This window comes from Amblyomma americanum, chromosome 9 (assembly GCF_052857255.1).
Source record: "Amblyomma americanum isolate KBUSLIRL-KWMA chromosome 9, ASM5285725v1, whole genome shotgun sequence".
Classification (NCBI taxonomy): domain Eukaryota; kingdom Metazoa; phylum Arthropoda; class Arachnida; order Ixodida; family Ixodidae; genus Amblyomma; species Amblyomma americanum.
This window is the reverse complement of record NC_135505.1, coordinates 91307558-91322446: the sequence shown is the minus strand read 5'-3', so window position 1 is coordinate 91322446 and position 14889 is coordinate 91307558. Positions and strand designations below refer to the sequence as shown.

General features: G+C 47.7%; 1 protein-coding gene across 1 annotated transcript in view; it reads left to right on the top strand.

Annotated features, from left to right (window-relative positions):
• Positions 1–14889, top strand: part of LOC144103216 (solute carrier family 26 member 10-like) — a 94603-nt gene that overhangs the window by 36474 nt on the left and 43240 nt on the right. The window contains exons 5-7 of the mRNA XM_077635990.1: positions 3269–3433; positions 6952–7107; positions 7530–7612. Coding sequence (XP_077492116.1) covers positions 3269–3433; positions 6952–7107; positions 7530–7612 — 404 coding nt within the window. The remainder of the gene's footprint in view (positions 1–3268; positions 3434–6951; positions 7108–7529; positions 7613–14889) is intronic.

The following is a 14889-nucleotide window of genomic DNA, read 5'->3' as shown; positions in this document are numbered from 1 at the left end:
GTTTTCTGACATGCATGCGAGCCGCAACAAAGGTCGTCGAGAGCACCTGTACATTTTGGTTGTTTGCAACATCACATTAGTGCTCTGTGCTTTTTTTTTTCTAAATAAGAGGCGGAGTGGAAGGCAACTGGAACAAAAAGTAACTAGTATCAGAACACCTCACGTTACGTAGTTACGTTAACATTTATTGGTAAATAAATATTAACGGAAGTACGTTGCCTGTTCCAGTTCCGAAATGGTAACGAGTACGGTAGTAAGTTACCGAAAAAAATAACCAGTTACCGGTAACGCCATTACTTGTGACGCGTTACCACCAACACTGCTTGGTTTCATATAGTTCGAATGTTCTTTAAAGTAATTGAGTTCTCTGGTGGAAGAGTTTAAAACGCTATTGCATATTACTTGATTTTCCCCGCTGTCACTGGAAAAGTTAGTCTCGTTGTCCCTTAGCTGCAGTGCATTACTCCGTATAGTGGTTTCGCCGACCACTCCGTCCCTCAGCATAACAAACCACCTCATCGCGCACATGTCATTCATCCTTTTACGCTCTTTATCCCTGGCGGTCGTATATATACTTAATGTTTTATATTTTGGTACTGTATTTTATTTGCTCAGTTTATCGATCCCAAGCAACCCCCTTCCCCCCCCCCCCCCTCTGTTTTATAAAATGATTTGGAAAAAAGTTTGCACGCGAATTTGCCTCCCCCTCCCCCTTTTTTTAGAGGAAGAGGTCGGAGCCAAGCCGCCAGGCGGTCTTGATCATTGAATCGTTGTGGCGGAGCCGTCGGAATCGAATGGTGGCACGGCGTCCGCGGAGCGATCTCCAGCTGCTTGTGTAGCTACGATGCGACATAACACAACAGATGGCGGCATAAAACGCCGAAAACGGCGATGAAATCGCCTTTTCCATTCACGACTCCGCCCCGCCGCGGTGGCTCAGTGGTTAGGGCGCTCGACTACTGATCCGGAGTTCCCGGGTTCGAACCCGACCGCGGCGGCTGCGTTTTTATGGAGGAAAAACGCTAAGGCGCCAGTGTGCGGTGCGATGTCAGTTCACGTTAAAGATCCCCAGGTGGTCGAAATTATTCCGGAGCCCTCCACTACGGCACCTCTTCCTTCCTTTCTGCTTTCACTCCCTCTCTTATCCCTTCCCTTACGGCGCGGTTCAGGTGTCCAACGATATATGAGACAGATACTGCGCCATTTCCTTTCCCCCCAAAAAAACCAATTATTATTATTATTATTCACGACTCTTGGATGTCTTTGCTAAAAACGGATATCTGTAACGAAGTCTGTTCAATCATCTACTCTCAGTTATTCCGCTGTTTGTACGTGTATGGAAAGTGTATTTAATCCTTGCCGTTAGATACTCCATTGCTTTCTGGTTTCACGTACACTCCTCTGATGAATTCATTTTTTACTTTTGTAGTGGCCGTGTCGTATTGATGCATATTTTTGTATTTGCCTTTTGTACACCAACCTGGATCTGCTTGCTGAAGTTTATGAAAAACGAAAGCTTTTACTACTGCCCCCCCCCCCTCGTAGTATCCTCGCCGTGTGCGCCATTTGCACGAGTTTGACCTTGAACCGAGGAGGAACCACGTGACAGCTATGACGTCACTCAGCCGCCGCCGAAACCGAGCGCTCGAATCCGCCCAGTCACGTGACAGCAATGACGTCACTCAACTGCAGCTACGCCGCAGCCGTGCGCTCGCCCTCTCCATATACCCTCAGCCGGTGCAAACGAATTGCAACAGCTCTCGACAATTTAACGGCTGCAGTCGTCATGGATGATCCAGGCGAGACGCCTCGAGAACTGTTGGCGTCTTAGAGGTTGCGCAGACGACATGCCGAATCCAATCCAGTGGACGTACCTTGCCGAACGGCTGTTGCCCAAAGACGAAGAGAGTATCAAAAGCGAAGGCTTTAAACTTAAGCCGGGTACACCTTGGCTAAATGTCAGTCATTAAAACCAAGCACCATCGATGTCTAGCCAATCTTTACCAGGCTTAACATTCAATCTTTCGCTATGGTGCATTAAGTTTAGCCGGTTTACACCATTGCCTCATTTTTTTTCGGGTGATTACAATTTTCGATCGTATTTGTGTGATCTAAAGGGCGGGAAAACTTCGATATTATGGGAAGTTGTTTCTTGTGACATCTGTACTGCTGCCCGAACTCTTATCCCTGTCAGCTATACTCGTACGTAAAAAATATTGTACAAGGAGCCAAGGCCTCGTCATTATTTTAGCCGTTAGCTTTAGCCTCCTCTTGGACACTGCCTAAGTAACAAATAAACAAGCAAAAAGCAAAGAGGCTCAATGCAGGTTCTTTTTAAATAAAACAGCGAAACATTTATAACTGGTTTTGTAATAATGAAATAACGACAGAAAAGTCTTTAGAAAAACATGATCGCATCTCATGGCATATGAGAAACAAGACAGGATCACGACGTACGACCAGGTACACCTTAGACAATCACTACAAACTGTGCCACACCAGTGATTAAAAACATTTTGGTAACAAGAGGGAAGTTACAACAGAGCGGCAATGCGTGTTTCCAAATATAAAAGGCAATAGCAACCGATGGGAAGGGCTAAAATATTCGTCATGCAACGAGTCAGTACGAAACTTCTTCCCCGCTTGTGAATAACTGCGGGCGTTTAAGTGGTCGGTAAAAAGAAAACGATAGGTTGCGGCGGGCCTACGCGAAGATGGCACCGGAGCCAACAGCCACATTGGGAGAACTGTCGGTACAATAGCCTCCTATATGAACCCTTCACCCAGGGGTGCGAAGTCTATCCATGGCCCACCATCCCCCCATACAGCGGAGTTATTACCCACGGCCTTCAAGCAAACGTCCATAGAAAGCTCACAGCGGTTAGTAGTAGTAGTTGTAGTAGTTTAATTCTTGATTGTGCTCGCACAGCCCGCACTAAATGACCAGGCCAACTTGGGCTACAACGCTTCCGGCGGCGAACCCAACATTGCGCACTGAGCGACATACTAATGTAATTACGAAGCCTCGCAAAGTAGCGTGTTAGAGAAATAGTTTTCGGGACAGCCAACGAGCTGAGTTGAGTTCAGTAGTTGTATGCTACAGGTGGGATTATCCTTGCTTGTTCTGCCGGCAATTCCTCCACCGTGGTGTCACTTATATATGCTCTGCACAGCAGATTTATTTTACTATCCATTCCTTGCGTCACACATGCATCATAGTCGAGATGGCTGTATCGTAACAACCTCTGTCCATGCTTAATCTGGGCAGGTCGCCATTTGGCTCTTGCGGCTGGACCGGCTGGCGGCCATTATATCTCCGGTGATGGCCGAGGGCTTCCTCACAGGCTGTGCGGTCACGGTTATTGTGAGCCAGCTGCCATCGCTTTTCGGCACCGTCATCGCGCCCAACAATGGATTCTTCGGGACACCCATGGTAACTACGACGCACTGCACATATTTCCCTTCCTAACGCAGCGGCGGCCTAGTGGTCTGAACATCCGGCTCGCATGTGATAGGTGTGGCCTTCAATCCCCAGTGCCGCCTGGTACCCACCGGTGATACAATGGGTACAAGCTTTCCTCTGGTCTGTTGCTAAACTTATTTAGATTGCAATTGTAGGGAAATGGGTCTTTGACACAACCTTGAGTAGAGGAAAAATACCTTGTGCAATGGCGCTCTTTGGCCACACATGCCCTTGCGCCGTGGAAATCCATCATCATCATCATCATCATCAGATTTAACTTCCTATGTGCATTTCAATTCATTGTCATGTTTGCATTGCAAGGTTAAGATTTCAATTCCGCTAATAGCTGGCTGTTTCGTTCAACGAGCGATTGATAAGCGAAATAAAGTTCACCGCGGAAGGCAGTTCTCTCTAGAGCTATCCAGTGTTACATTATCCAGTGTATTAGGCTGTGATTGGAAACTGTTATTGTCTATATGTCAAACACCCTTGTGTTTAGCAGCCGCCGCGGTGGCTCAGTGGTTATGACACTCGGCTGCTGACCCGAAACACGCGGGTTTTATCCCGGCCGCGGCGGTCTCATATCGACGAAGGCGAAAAGCTAGAGTCCCGTGTACTGTGCGATATTAATGCACGTTGGTCGAAATTTGCCAGGTGGTCGAATTTCTTGAGTCTTTAAGTACGGCGTCTCTCATAGCCTAAATCGCTTTGGGACGTTAATACCCGTAAATTAAACTAGATAATTAAAAATCGCTATGTCACTCACGAGATGAATTGCAAAGCATGATCAATCAGTTAGGCCTGAAGAGCAGAACGGTATGTCTAAAAAATTAGCATGCAGAAAACCAAAATAATGTTCAACTGTCTTGCAAGAGAACAGCAGGTCACAGTTGGCAGCGAGGTGCTGGAAATTGTAAAGGAATGCGTCTACTTAGGGCAGGTAGTGACAGTTGATCCAGATCTTGAGAAGGAAATAACGAGAAAGATCAGAATTGGGTGGAACGCATATGGCAGGTTCTCGCAGACCATGAATGGAAGTTTACTAATATCCCTCAAGAGAAGTGTACAACAGCTGTATCTTACCGGTACTGACCTACGAGGCAGAAACGTGGAGGCTAACAAAAATGGTTCAGTTCAAGTTAAGGACAACGCAGCGAGCTAGAAAAAAAAATGATAGGAGTAACTTTAAGAGACTGGAAGCGGGCAGACTGGCTGAGGGTACAAACACGGGTTAATGACAGCCTAGATGAAATCAAGAGGAAGAAAGGGGCTTGGGCATGGCATGTAATTCGAAGGCAAGGTAACCGCTGGTTCTTAAGGGTAACGGAGTGGATTCCAAGAGAGAGCAAGCGTAGCAGGGGGCTGCAGAAGGTTTGGTGGGCGGATGAGAATAAGAAGTTCGCGGGAATACAGTGAGCGCACGTGGCAAAAGACGGGGTTAATTGGAGAGGCATGGGAGAGGTTTTTGCCCAAAAGTGGGCGTAGGCAAGCTGATGATGATGATGATGATGATGCAGTCATCGCATGGCGCGTGTAATACCTATCTCACTCTTAAGATTAATGTTCGGTGGTGACGGCACACAGTCAAGCCGTCAAGTACTGTCTTCTTCAGTTTACGCTCACTTGCATTACCAATATTATCACTCCTATGCGTATCCATATGCAAATGCGTCTACCTTTCTTGGCGCTTACTTTGCTTTCCGATAACTAAGAAAAAAAAAGTGGTATCACCACCAAAGCCCTGTCAGCAGAAATGTTATTTTTTTCTTTCTGTTGCCTCGAACAATTCGCAGCTTTTGATTTAGAATTGCCCGAGTATTGTACGCAAAAAAAACGCGGTAAACATTAAAATTTAGAGGATGCCTGCAGAGTGACTGCTCAAGTCACACCGCTCTTATCGGTATAATTTATTTTTCTAATAAAAAAAGTTGGCTGTAATGACGCATCTTCGCTGTTCGAAAATATGCCCTATTACAAACTACCCCAGCTTTGCGCTGCTGTGCAAAGTTCCATCTTCGTTATGCGTGTAGGCTCGCCATGGTTTTGCAACAATACCCATGACGAGCAAATCATCGTGTGGTATCTACCCGCTGCCGCCTGCACGTAACAGCAGATAGTGGTTTTGAGATTATTTAATTTATGACTTAAAGCTTGCTTTTCAGATATTGAACGCTGCGAGTAGAGTTGGGTTACTAACCACACATCGCACCTGACGTGGAACTTGACCTTACCATACCAGTGCGAGAAAGAAGCACTTCCGTGTCAGGCACAGCGAAGAATGTGGAGCAAAGTATCCCGCACACACACGACTTGTGAAATTTATTTCCGAACTACTCACTCTTGTCGATAATACATGTTCAAAAGCTGCTACATTTTTCATGTTGTATGACAGCGCAAGTTCAAAAATTTTTAAATTCTCTTGTCGACAGTTCACTGCAGACATGTATGTACACCAGTTTGCGTCTCATGCAATGCACTGTCATTTCGGCTTACTATTTTAGAGCGAACTACGCCTTTAACTAGCATATTTTATCGTACTTTTTTTACCTGCGGGAAACCAAAAAAAGAAATAATAAGCGGCAAAATGTTCGGTGCTGCTTAGTGTAGCTTACAAGTGGCTTCGAAAATTGATGGTCATAAATTAGGTTTTTCACACAAGCGCTTAGAGTGCATTTTTCAAACCACATTGCATCGTAATATAAAAAATTAGCAGTGGCTTAGCTCGGCTATGCCATGATATCCGTAGCCTGAGCTGCGCTGAGCCGCTGAGCATCAATGGCCGCTGAGCAGCAATTTCGCTCTCCTTCTCCATGGCTATACCACATTGGCAAACGCCCCGCTATATGTATACCTCCACTGATACCCCTGCGCATGCGCACAAAATGAAAGGCGCTATCAAGCGGCTCCGGCGCAGTGTCAAACTTGGCTACTGCTCAACGGAGGCGCACAGCTGGGCACGTGTCGGCGCCAGTGCGTCTGCCGCGGCTATGACCGGTGAGGCGCACGCGGCGGCGGCTCCGTGGCGCCAGCTGTGCGCAGTGTGACGTCACTGCTCTTCGCGCATGCGCCGCACGGCTCTCCAGGAGCCACGCGAAACTACTCAACCTCGGCCAGTGTAGCTCACGCTACAAAAACGACCGGTGCTTCTACGTCCTTCACGTAACGTGACGGGACCAGCGCCGGCGGCATGTTATCGGAATACTGGACGTTAGAAATACAAGCGAAGCACGTCAGGCTGATAATACTGCTCTGGATGAGTTTTACTGCGTTTCTAATCCAGGATTCTGTGCCAACGCTGTGACCACAGTTGCGTAACACGTCACTGGGATCGCTGCCAATTTCTCCTCGAAGTCAGGGCAGCTAATTACGATGATATAAATGCGGTCGGATGCGCACAGACATCGCCTGCCACTTTAGTTTGCCACCTGTGCGCTGCTATAACAATCACTTCCATCTCTCACATTCTTCTGTTTGCATACCCACTGCAGACTGTATACCTCGTGGCGAAGAGCGTCGTCCGCAGCAACATGGTCACCGCATTGCTCTCACTCACAGCATTCATAGCTCTGGGAGTTTCCAAGGGGGTGATCGCACGCAAGATGAGGCGTTTGACTGCAGTCCCCTTGCCGTCGGACTTGATTTTGGTGAGCCCTCTTCTGCAAATGAGGCGGGAAGAAATAAATAACAGCCTTCTTACAGTATGATGCTGTTCCGTTCACAAGGGGTTTATTTTACTCTTATCCTCTGAGGTAGAAAAAAACATAAAAACTAAAAGGGCTGAGCATGAAACCTGCCATTTCTGCATGAAGCCATTGTCGCTTGAAAAGGAATTTGAGGCATGCACATTTGAAGTCCGTGGGATCGCATATTGCTTGAAAAAATGAGTAATTTATAAATGCATCGAACACTTCTCTGCAGTAACTGCTTGCTGAGCAAACACACAAAAATAACCAAAAATTTCGAGTACCTGAACATTAATTCAAAACGCCCTGGCAAATATTTGTTTTTTCTGTTCACAGTACTTCAGCGATCACCGTTAGAGCTAACAACTTTCGGAACTTTTCAGGTGGCCGTGGCAACTGTGGCTTCTTACTTTCTCCATCTGGACACGAAATACAACGTGAAAGTTGTTGGTCACATTACTTCGGGGTAAGCGACTCCTGCTTTCTACAAATGTTTTATAACTGGGAAAACGTATGCGTTATGCCGAGTCGAAAGTTGAAAACATTTGAGGACACCAGCAGTGAAAAATGGATGCCATACTAAAGGTAGTTTTTCGACGTTGTATTTTCATCGACACAAATCAATCCCTTCATTGACTGTGTTCTCGCAAGGAAAGAAAGAAATTTTAATTTACCGAACGCCGATGAGAATATCCTCAAGGCTGCAAAAAAGAAGAGGAGACAGCGAGAAAGGGAATCAAAAATACGAAGTGTTGTGGCAATGAAGACAAACTCGTCGCATTTGAAAACTGGGAAAGATAAACAAGGTACAAAGGAATCGAAAAACACTTGGGTGCTATTCCTCGTACTGGACAGAAGAGACGCAAACATAAACGAGAAGGTTCTGGTACTGTAAAGGCAGCATAAGCCAGCTAACAATTCTCTCAACGGTTAATTGGCAATTTCTGGTATAGGTTCATTCCGAGAGCCTATCCCAGTACAGAAAATTACTACCAGCGCATTCCCGCGAACTTATATATGCGTCTCCTTGTGTATTTCTTGCTTCGAATGCAATGCGGTTTAAAAAAAAAAAGCTTTTTTCGGCATAATGGTGTCTGCTGTGGCATAGGGCGTCAAGTCTCAGTGCCTGTGCTACCAGAAATCAGAAAACAAATGACCCACGAAAGCAAGCAAGGTGGTTGACCAGCTTCTAGTTAACTTTCAAAATCTAACTGGTAGGCGGTCCGTTCCTGCCAACAATCTGTAGCCAGCTGTAAGAAACGATGACGACACATCCTTAGAATTTCGAGAACGCAATTGCTCTCGCCCCTGTGGTAGAACAATTTTTACCACGCGTGTCTATCGCGGGCGCGCTGCAATGCCAACTAATGCATGTCTTCCGATGGCGAACCTATTAGGAGGTTTTCCCTCGCCCCTTCTCCGAGACCAATTGGCATGGGTCGCTAAGGTGAAGCTCTAATGAGGTCGGTCGCTGCCTGATGTCCAGTGACACCAGTCAGCGCCAGTGAAACCAGAGCGCCAGACTGAGAGGGTGAGGAGAGACATTGTAATAAAAGAAAAATCTTGAGCACATACTGCTGATTTAGAACCTCAATGCATTGCTATTCACAGTCTTTTGAAAATATTTTAGCCAGACGCATTTCTTTCTGAACGTTTCCGTTACTTAGATGTTAGGGAGAACTGGAAAGTGCGACTGAAAAGGCTTTTGTACACAGCGGCTTTCGTAGATACGTGTTTTGTTGCTGTGATAGTGGCCAGTTATTGTGAGCCACAATCGTAGATTGCAGGACGCTGATTTTGGAGCTATGTGTCATGGTCTGCGGCATTTCAAGAGTGTGTTCACGCTCTATTTCAATTTGTGCGTTAGTCAAGTTGACGTCTTTAATTACACCAGCTATTTGTTCTCGGCTAAATATCTTGGAGTAAGTGCTTGCTTTAAGGTTTCCAATCAGTGCAAGGTCACTATACGTATTTGCTCATTCCTCTGTGTTTTTCCTTGCTTCGCATTGTATGAGCGTTTGGCTTTGTGTTTCGCTTGATCGACGTAGCTTTTAACTGGAGCAATGAATACGCATGTTAGCCATATGTCTTAAAGGCATCTCCTAGTGCACTGGAAAAGTGCAACGGTATTTACAGCGCTCATCTTCTACGTATGCACCATAGATAACTAGCTTCTTATACAATGCATACATAAGTTTTGAAACTTCTCTCGTAGGCCAGTCAGTCCCGATTGTGTGTCGATAATTTAAAATTGTATATTATATAACTTTATAAGCATTTGCACTATTACTTCGTTTTGTGTGAGCAAACCTCTATCAACTTAATTTTGTCACAGCCGAATGCTCTCGGGAAATTGGAAACAGCTCTCAAGCTAGGACCCAGACTCGCAGAACGGTACCACTCGGGCATTAAGACAAATAGGTGGAGTCTGTTAGTAAGATATTAGCTTCAAACTCAGTGAGACACAAGAGGAGGAAGTGGAATAAATACACAATGAACGTTAACCATTTAAAAATTGTACTCAGCAGACAACGCGAGAGAAAGGGGACTTCGTTATGATGCACATAATGTCACGTATTGGTGACGGCAGTCGAAGCAGTGAAGAAGACAGCCAAAAGTTATAATAAAACTTAGCAGTGGCTTAGCTCGGATATGCCAGGATATACGTAGCGTGAGCTACGCTCAGCATCAACTGCCGCTGAGCCGCAATTTCGCTCTCCTTCTCCATGGCTATACCCCACTGGCAAACGCCCCGCTATATGTATACCCCCCCCCCCCTGATACCTGTGCGCATGCGCACAAAATGAGAGGTGCTATCAAGCGGCTCCGGCGCAGCGTCAGACTTGTCTACTGAGCAACGGAGGCGCACAGATGGGCACGCGCCGGCGCCAGTGCATCTGCCTCGGCTATGATGCAGTCATCTGGAATGCGCAGAACGGCGAAGCGCGCGCGGCGGCGGCGGCGACGGATCCGGCGGATCCGGAGCGCAAACTGTGCGCCGTGTGACGTCACTGCTCCTCGCGCATGCACAGCACGGCTCTCCAGGAGCCACGCGATACTGCTCAACCTCGGCCAGTGAAGCTCATGATACAAAACTGTTTATTGGGCTGACCTGCATCCAGAATGGTCTGAATAACTCGGCGGCGAAAGCAACAATCACGTTTGGCGATCGTCAAACGGAATCCCCGCTGCTCTCGGCCGTGCTCCATTTTAAGGGGATAGCGAACTTCCGAGGTACGGCGTGCAAAGATACAATAACATTCTAGAATAACGTACAATCCGCTCCGCCTGGCAGCGTTCAATCGAGATAAATGCGGTCGCGTCCTTTATCTCAACAAAAGCAATAGAGTACGTGGCGTGGCGCAGCATCGAAGAACGAACAAACACTACAAAGGTTCGCGTCATTACTCCCCTCCCAAAGAAGCATCGACCCTACGCTTCAAATCAAATAATGCGGCTAGAAACAGATGAAACGGATTGTGCAAAAAATAAACACCGAGTGTGGAAACACAGCGTCCTTTGGCGCGCATATTAGGGCATAATAGACGAACGACAAAGACAATTTCTGGTCGTACGTGGCTTCGCTGGGATGCAGTCCTTTTGTCAGGGACGACTTCATAGTCCAGTTCACCTAGCTAACGACGAACCTTTCACAGGTAGAAATAGCGGCGCAAAAACATCACTCAGTCCGCGGCGGCGAATCGGCTTTTAAGCAGACTCGGTCTCCTGGCTTGTATTCCGCGTTGCGTCTTCGTCGTTTGTAGCGTCTGGCGTCGGTACGCTTCTGGTCTTTGATTCGTAATCGGGCAAGTCTTCGCGCTCCTGCGCGTTGAAGGTATTCAGTGACGTCGACGCTACCTTCTTCGGTAACGCTGGGTAGCGTGGCGTTAACGTGGTCGTGGCCTCCCTGCCATGGACGAGCCTAAAAGGCGTCATCTGGGTGGACTCCGGCACTGTGGTGTTGTAAGTGAAGACGAAGTAAGGCAGGACGACGTCCCATGTCTTGTGTTCGGCATCAACACACATGGCGAGCATTTCGGCGATGGTTTTGCTCAAGCGCTCGGTCAGTCCGTTGGCCTGCGGATGTGGTATGCAGTTGCCCTCTGGTGGCTTGTCTGGCTATAACTAAGGATGGCTTGCGTCAGTTCCTCCGTGAACGCTGTTCCTCTGTCCGTGACGAGCAATCACATCGGGGGCGCCGGGACACATAACAGTGCACTCCACGGAAAACAATAAATTCAGCCGCTTTTCCGTTCGGTAGGGATTTTGCTTCGGCGTAGCGGGTCAGGTAGTAGGTTATTTCCATACGTTCGCTTCGGAAAAGGGCCAAGCAGGTCCATGCCGATCTGCTTGATGGGTCTTGAGGGGGGTTGAATAGCGTGCAGAAATCCTGTGGGTAGGGTGGGAGGGGTCTTTCTTCGCTGACCATCTCGGAAGGTTTTTCACATAATGTGCCACACGGGCAGACAGTCGGGGCTCATAATACTTCTCTTGAATGCGACGGAGAGAGCGAGAGAACAACTCGAGATGTCCAGTTGTAGGCTCGTCGTGTGAAGCGTTCTTCGCGGAGACAAGAAGGTACAACAAGGAGGCAGGCTGCTTTTCTCGCTGCGAATTTCTTCACGAGGAGATCATTCTGTACACAGAAGGAAGACAGCCCTCGCTTTAATCAAGCGGCGGGAGAAGAAACCTTGCCGTGCAAGTACTCGATGAGCAGTTTTAGGTCGGGGTCCGCGCGTCGCTGCTGTGCAAAAGAACTAGAGTTTATGGGTCTCATGAAGGCGTCCTCATCGTTGTCCGGCGGCGGTGCATCTACAGGGGCTCGTGAGAGGCAATCGGCGTCAGGGTGCTTGCGTCCGGACTTGTAAACAATGGTAACGTCAAACTCCCCCGCGGAGGCGGAGGTTCCATCGAGAGAGGCGGCCGTAGGGGTCCTTCAAACTGTCAAGCCAGCACAGCGCGTGGCGATCGCTGACCACGTTGAACTGTCGCACGTACAGGTAGGGGCGGAATTTCGACGCAGCCCAGATGATAGCAACGCACTCCTTCTCAATTGTAGAACAGTTAGCCTCAGTCCTGGAAAGGGAACGGCTAGTGTATGCGATTACTTTCTCCAGTGGGTCCCTTTTCTGAACGACGGGGGCGCCTAGGTTCACCCTGCTTGCGTCCTCTGAACTTCCGTATTGGCGTTTTTCTCAAAATGCGCCAGAATCGGTGGGGAGTGTAAGCGACACTGCTGTTCCTTGAAGGCTTCTGCTTGCGGCACTTCCCACTTACATGGGACGTCTGCCTTTGTCAGTTGGGTAAGAGGATCGGCGATGGGCGAAAAGTTCTTTACTAATCATCGGTAATGCGCGCACAGTCCCAGGAATCTGTACACAGCTTTCTTATCGGCTGGCGTTGGAAACTGTACGATAGCAGCTGTTATCTGCGGGTCTGGGCGTATACTCTCTTTGCTAACAACGTGGCCTAGAAGCAGCAGCTCTTCATGGGCAAGTGACACTTCTCTGCTTTGAGAGTTAGGCCAGACGACTTGTTTGCCTCTATTACTGTTCCAAGCCTTTTTATATGGATTTCAATAGATTTGAAGACAAGGACATAATCTAAATAAACTAGACAAATTTGCCACTTGAGGCCTGCCAGCAGCGTACCCATCACTCGCTGAAACGTCGCTGGTGCGGAAGAGATACTAGATGGCGTCACTTTGAACTCGAAGAGGCCATCCGGATTGATGAATGCGGTCTTCTCGCGAGCTCCTTGATCAACCTCAATTTGCCAGTAGCCCTCTTGAGGTCCATCGATGAGGAATACTTTGCTTTGCAGAGCCGGTCCTGTGTGTCGTCGAAGCGGGGGAGGGTGTAGATATCTTTCTTAGTTATGCTTTTTAAGCGGCGGTAATTCACACAGAATCGAAGTGCGCCTTCTTCCTATTTCACTGGAACAACCGGTGCCGTCCAGGGACTCCTTAATGGCTGAATGACGTCGTCGCGAATAATTTCTACCACTTGGTCCAGGATGGCTTCTCTGTCTCACGGTGACACACGAAGGGGCTCTTGCGAATAGGCCGGGCGTGCTGGTCGGTTATAATGCGATGCTTGGCAGCCATGCGCTTGGCGCACTTTCGGCAATGAGCAGAAGCACACGCTGTAGCTTCGAAGCAGATTGCCGATCTGGTTGTTTGTATTGCTGGGCAGGGCTAGGTTAATGTCGAAAACGTGCTTGCTATCACTCTCATGTGAATCTTCTGGGACTCGATCGGAGAGAGCGAAGGCGTCGCGAACGTCGGATAGTTGGTCTAGGAAAGCAATCGTCGTCCCTTTGTTAACGTGCCGAAATCTTCGCTGAAGTTCGTCAGCAGCACTTCAGATTGTCTATTGCGGAAATTTGCGATGCCGCTTGCGATCCCGATTCCTCACTCCTGAAGCAACGCCGTGTTCCACTCGATGAGAGCTTCCATGTTATTGGCCATGGTCCATGTTCCGGACAGGCCGCCAATGGAATCCGAACCTGGCAACGTTTTACGCTAGAACTTTATCTAGTGAGGCTAGCCTAGCAGTGCTGTTCGAGGAACTAGCGGGAATTAAATGGGATGTGATAGGGCTTAGCGAAGTTAGGTGGACAGGTGAGGCGTATACAGTACTAAAGGATGGACACATACTGTGCTATCGCGGATTAAAGAATAGACGAGAACTAGGTGTGGGATTCCTCATTAATACGGATATAGCAGGCAACGTAGAGGAGTTCTATAGTACTAACGAGAGGGTAGCAGCTTTAGTAATTAGGCTGAATAGGAGGTACAAGCTGAAAGTGGTGCAGGCCTGCGCACCCACATCCAGCCATGATGACCAGACCGTTGAAAGTTTCTATGAGGACGTAGAATCGGCAATGAATAAAGTAAAATCGCAGTACACTGTACTGATGGGCGACTTCAACGCGAAGGTGGGCAAGAAGCAGGCTGACGACCACGCGGTAGATGACTATGGGATAGGCTCTAGAAATAGCAGGGGAGAGTTATTAGTCGAATTCGCGGATAGAAATAATTTACGGATCATGAATACCTTCTTCCGCAAACGAGAAAAGAGGAAGTGGACCTGGAAGAGCCCCAATGGTGAAACTAAAAATGAAATCGACTTCATACTATGCGCTAAACCTGGCATCATTCAGGATGTGGTCGTCCACGTAAAGGTGCGTTGTAGCCACCACAGAATGGTCAGGTCTAGAATTAGCTTAGACTTGAGGAGGGAACGGAAGAAGCTAGTGAAGAAGAAGACCATTAACGAGTTAGCCGTAAGAGGGAACGCACAGGAGTTTAGGTTAGCGCTGCAAAACAGATATTCGGCTTTAACTGAGGAAGACGATCTTTTGTTCATTCAATGCACGATAATCTGACATCAATAATTACGGAGTGCGCAGTAGAAGTAGGCGGTAGGACAGTTCGAAAGGATACCGGGAAGCTATCTCCGGTAACGAAAGATCTGATTAAGAAGCGCCAAAGCATGAGGGCGTCTAACCCTACCGATAGTATAGAACTAACGGAGCTATCAAAGTTAATAAATAAGCGCAAGGTAGCCGACATAAGGAAGTTTAATATGGAGAGAATCGAGCATGCTCTAAAGAACGGAGGTAGCCTAAAATCAGTGAAGAGGAATCTAGGCATAGGTAAAAACCAGATGTATGCATTAAGAGACAAGCAGGGCAATGTCATTAGCAATATGAATAAGATAGTTAACGTAGCCGAAGAGT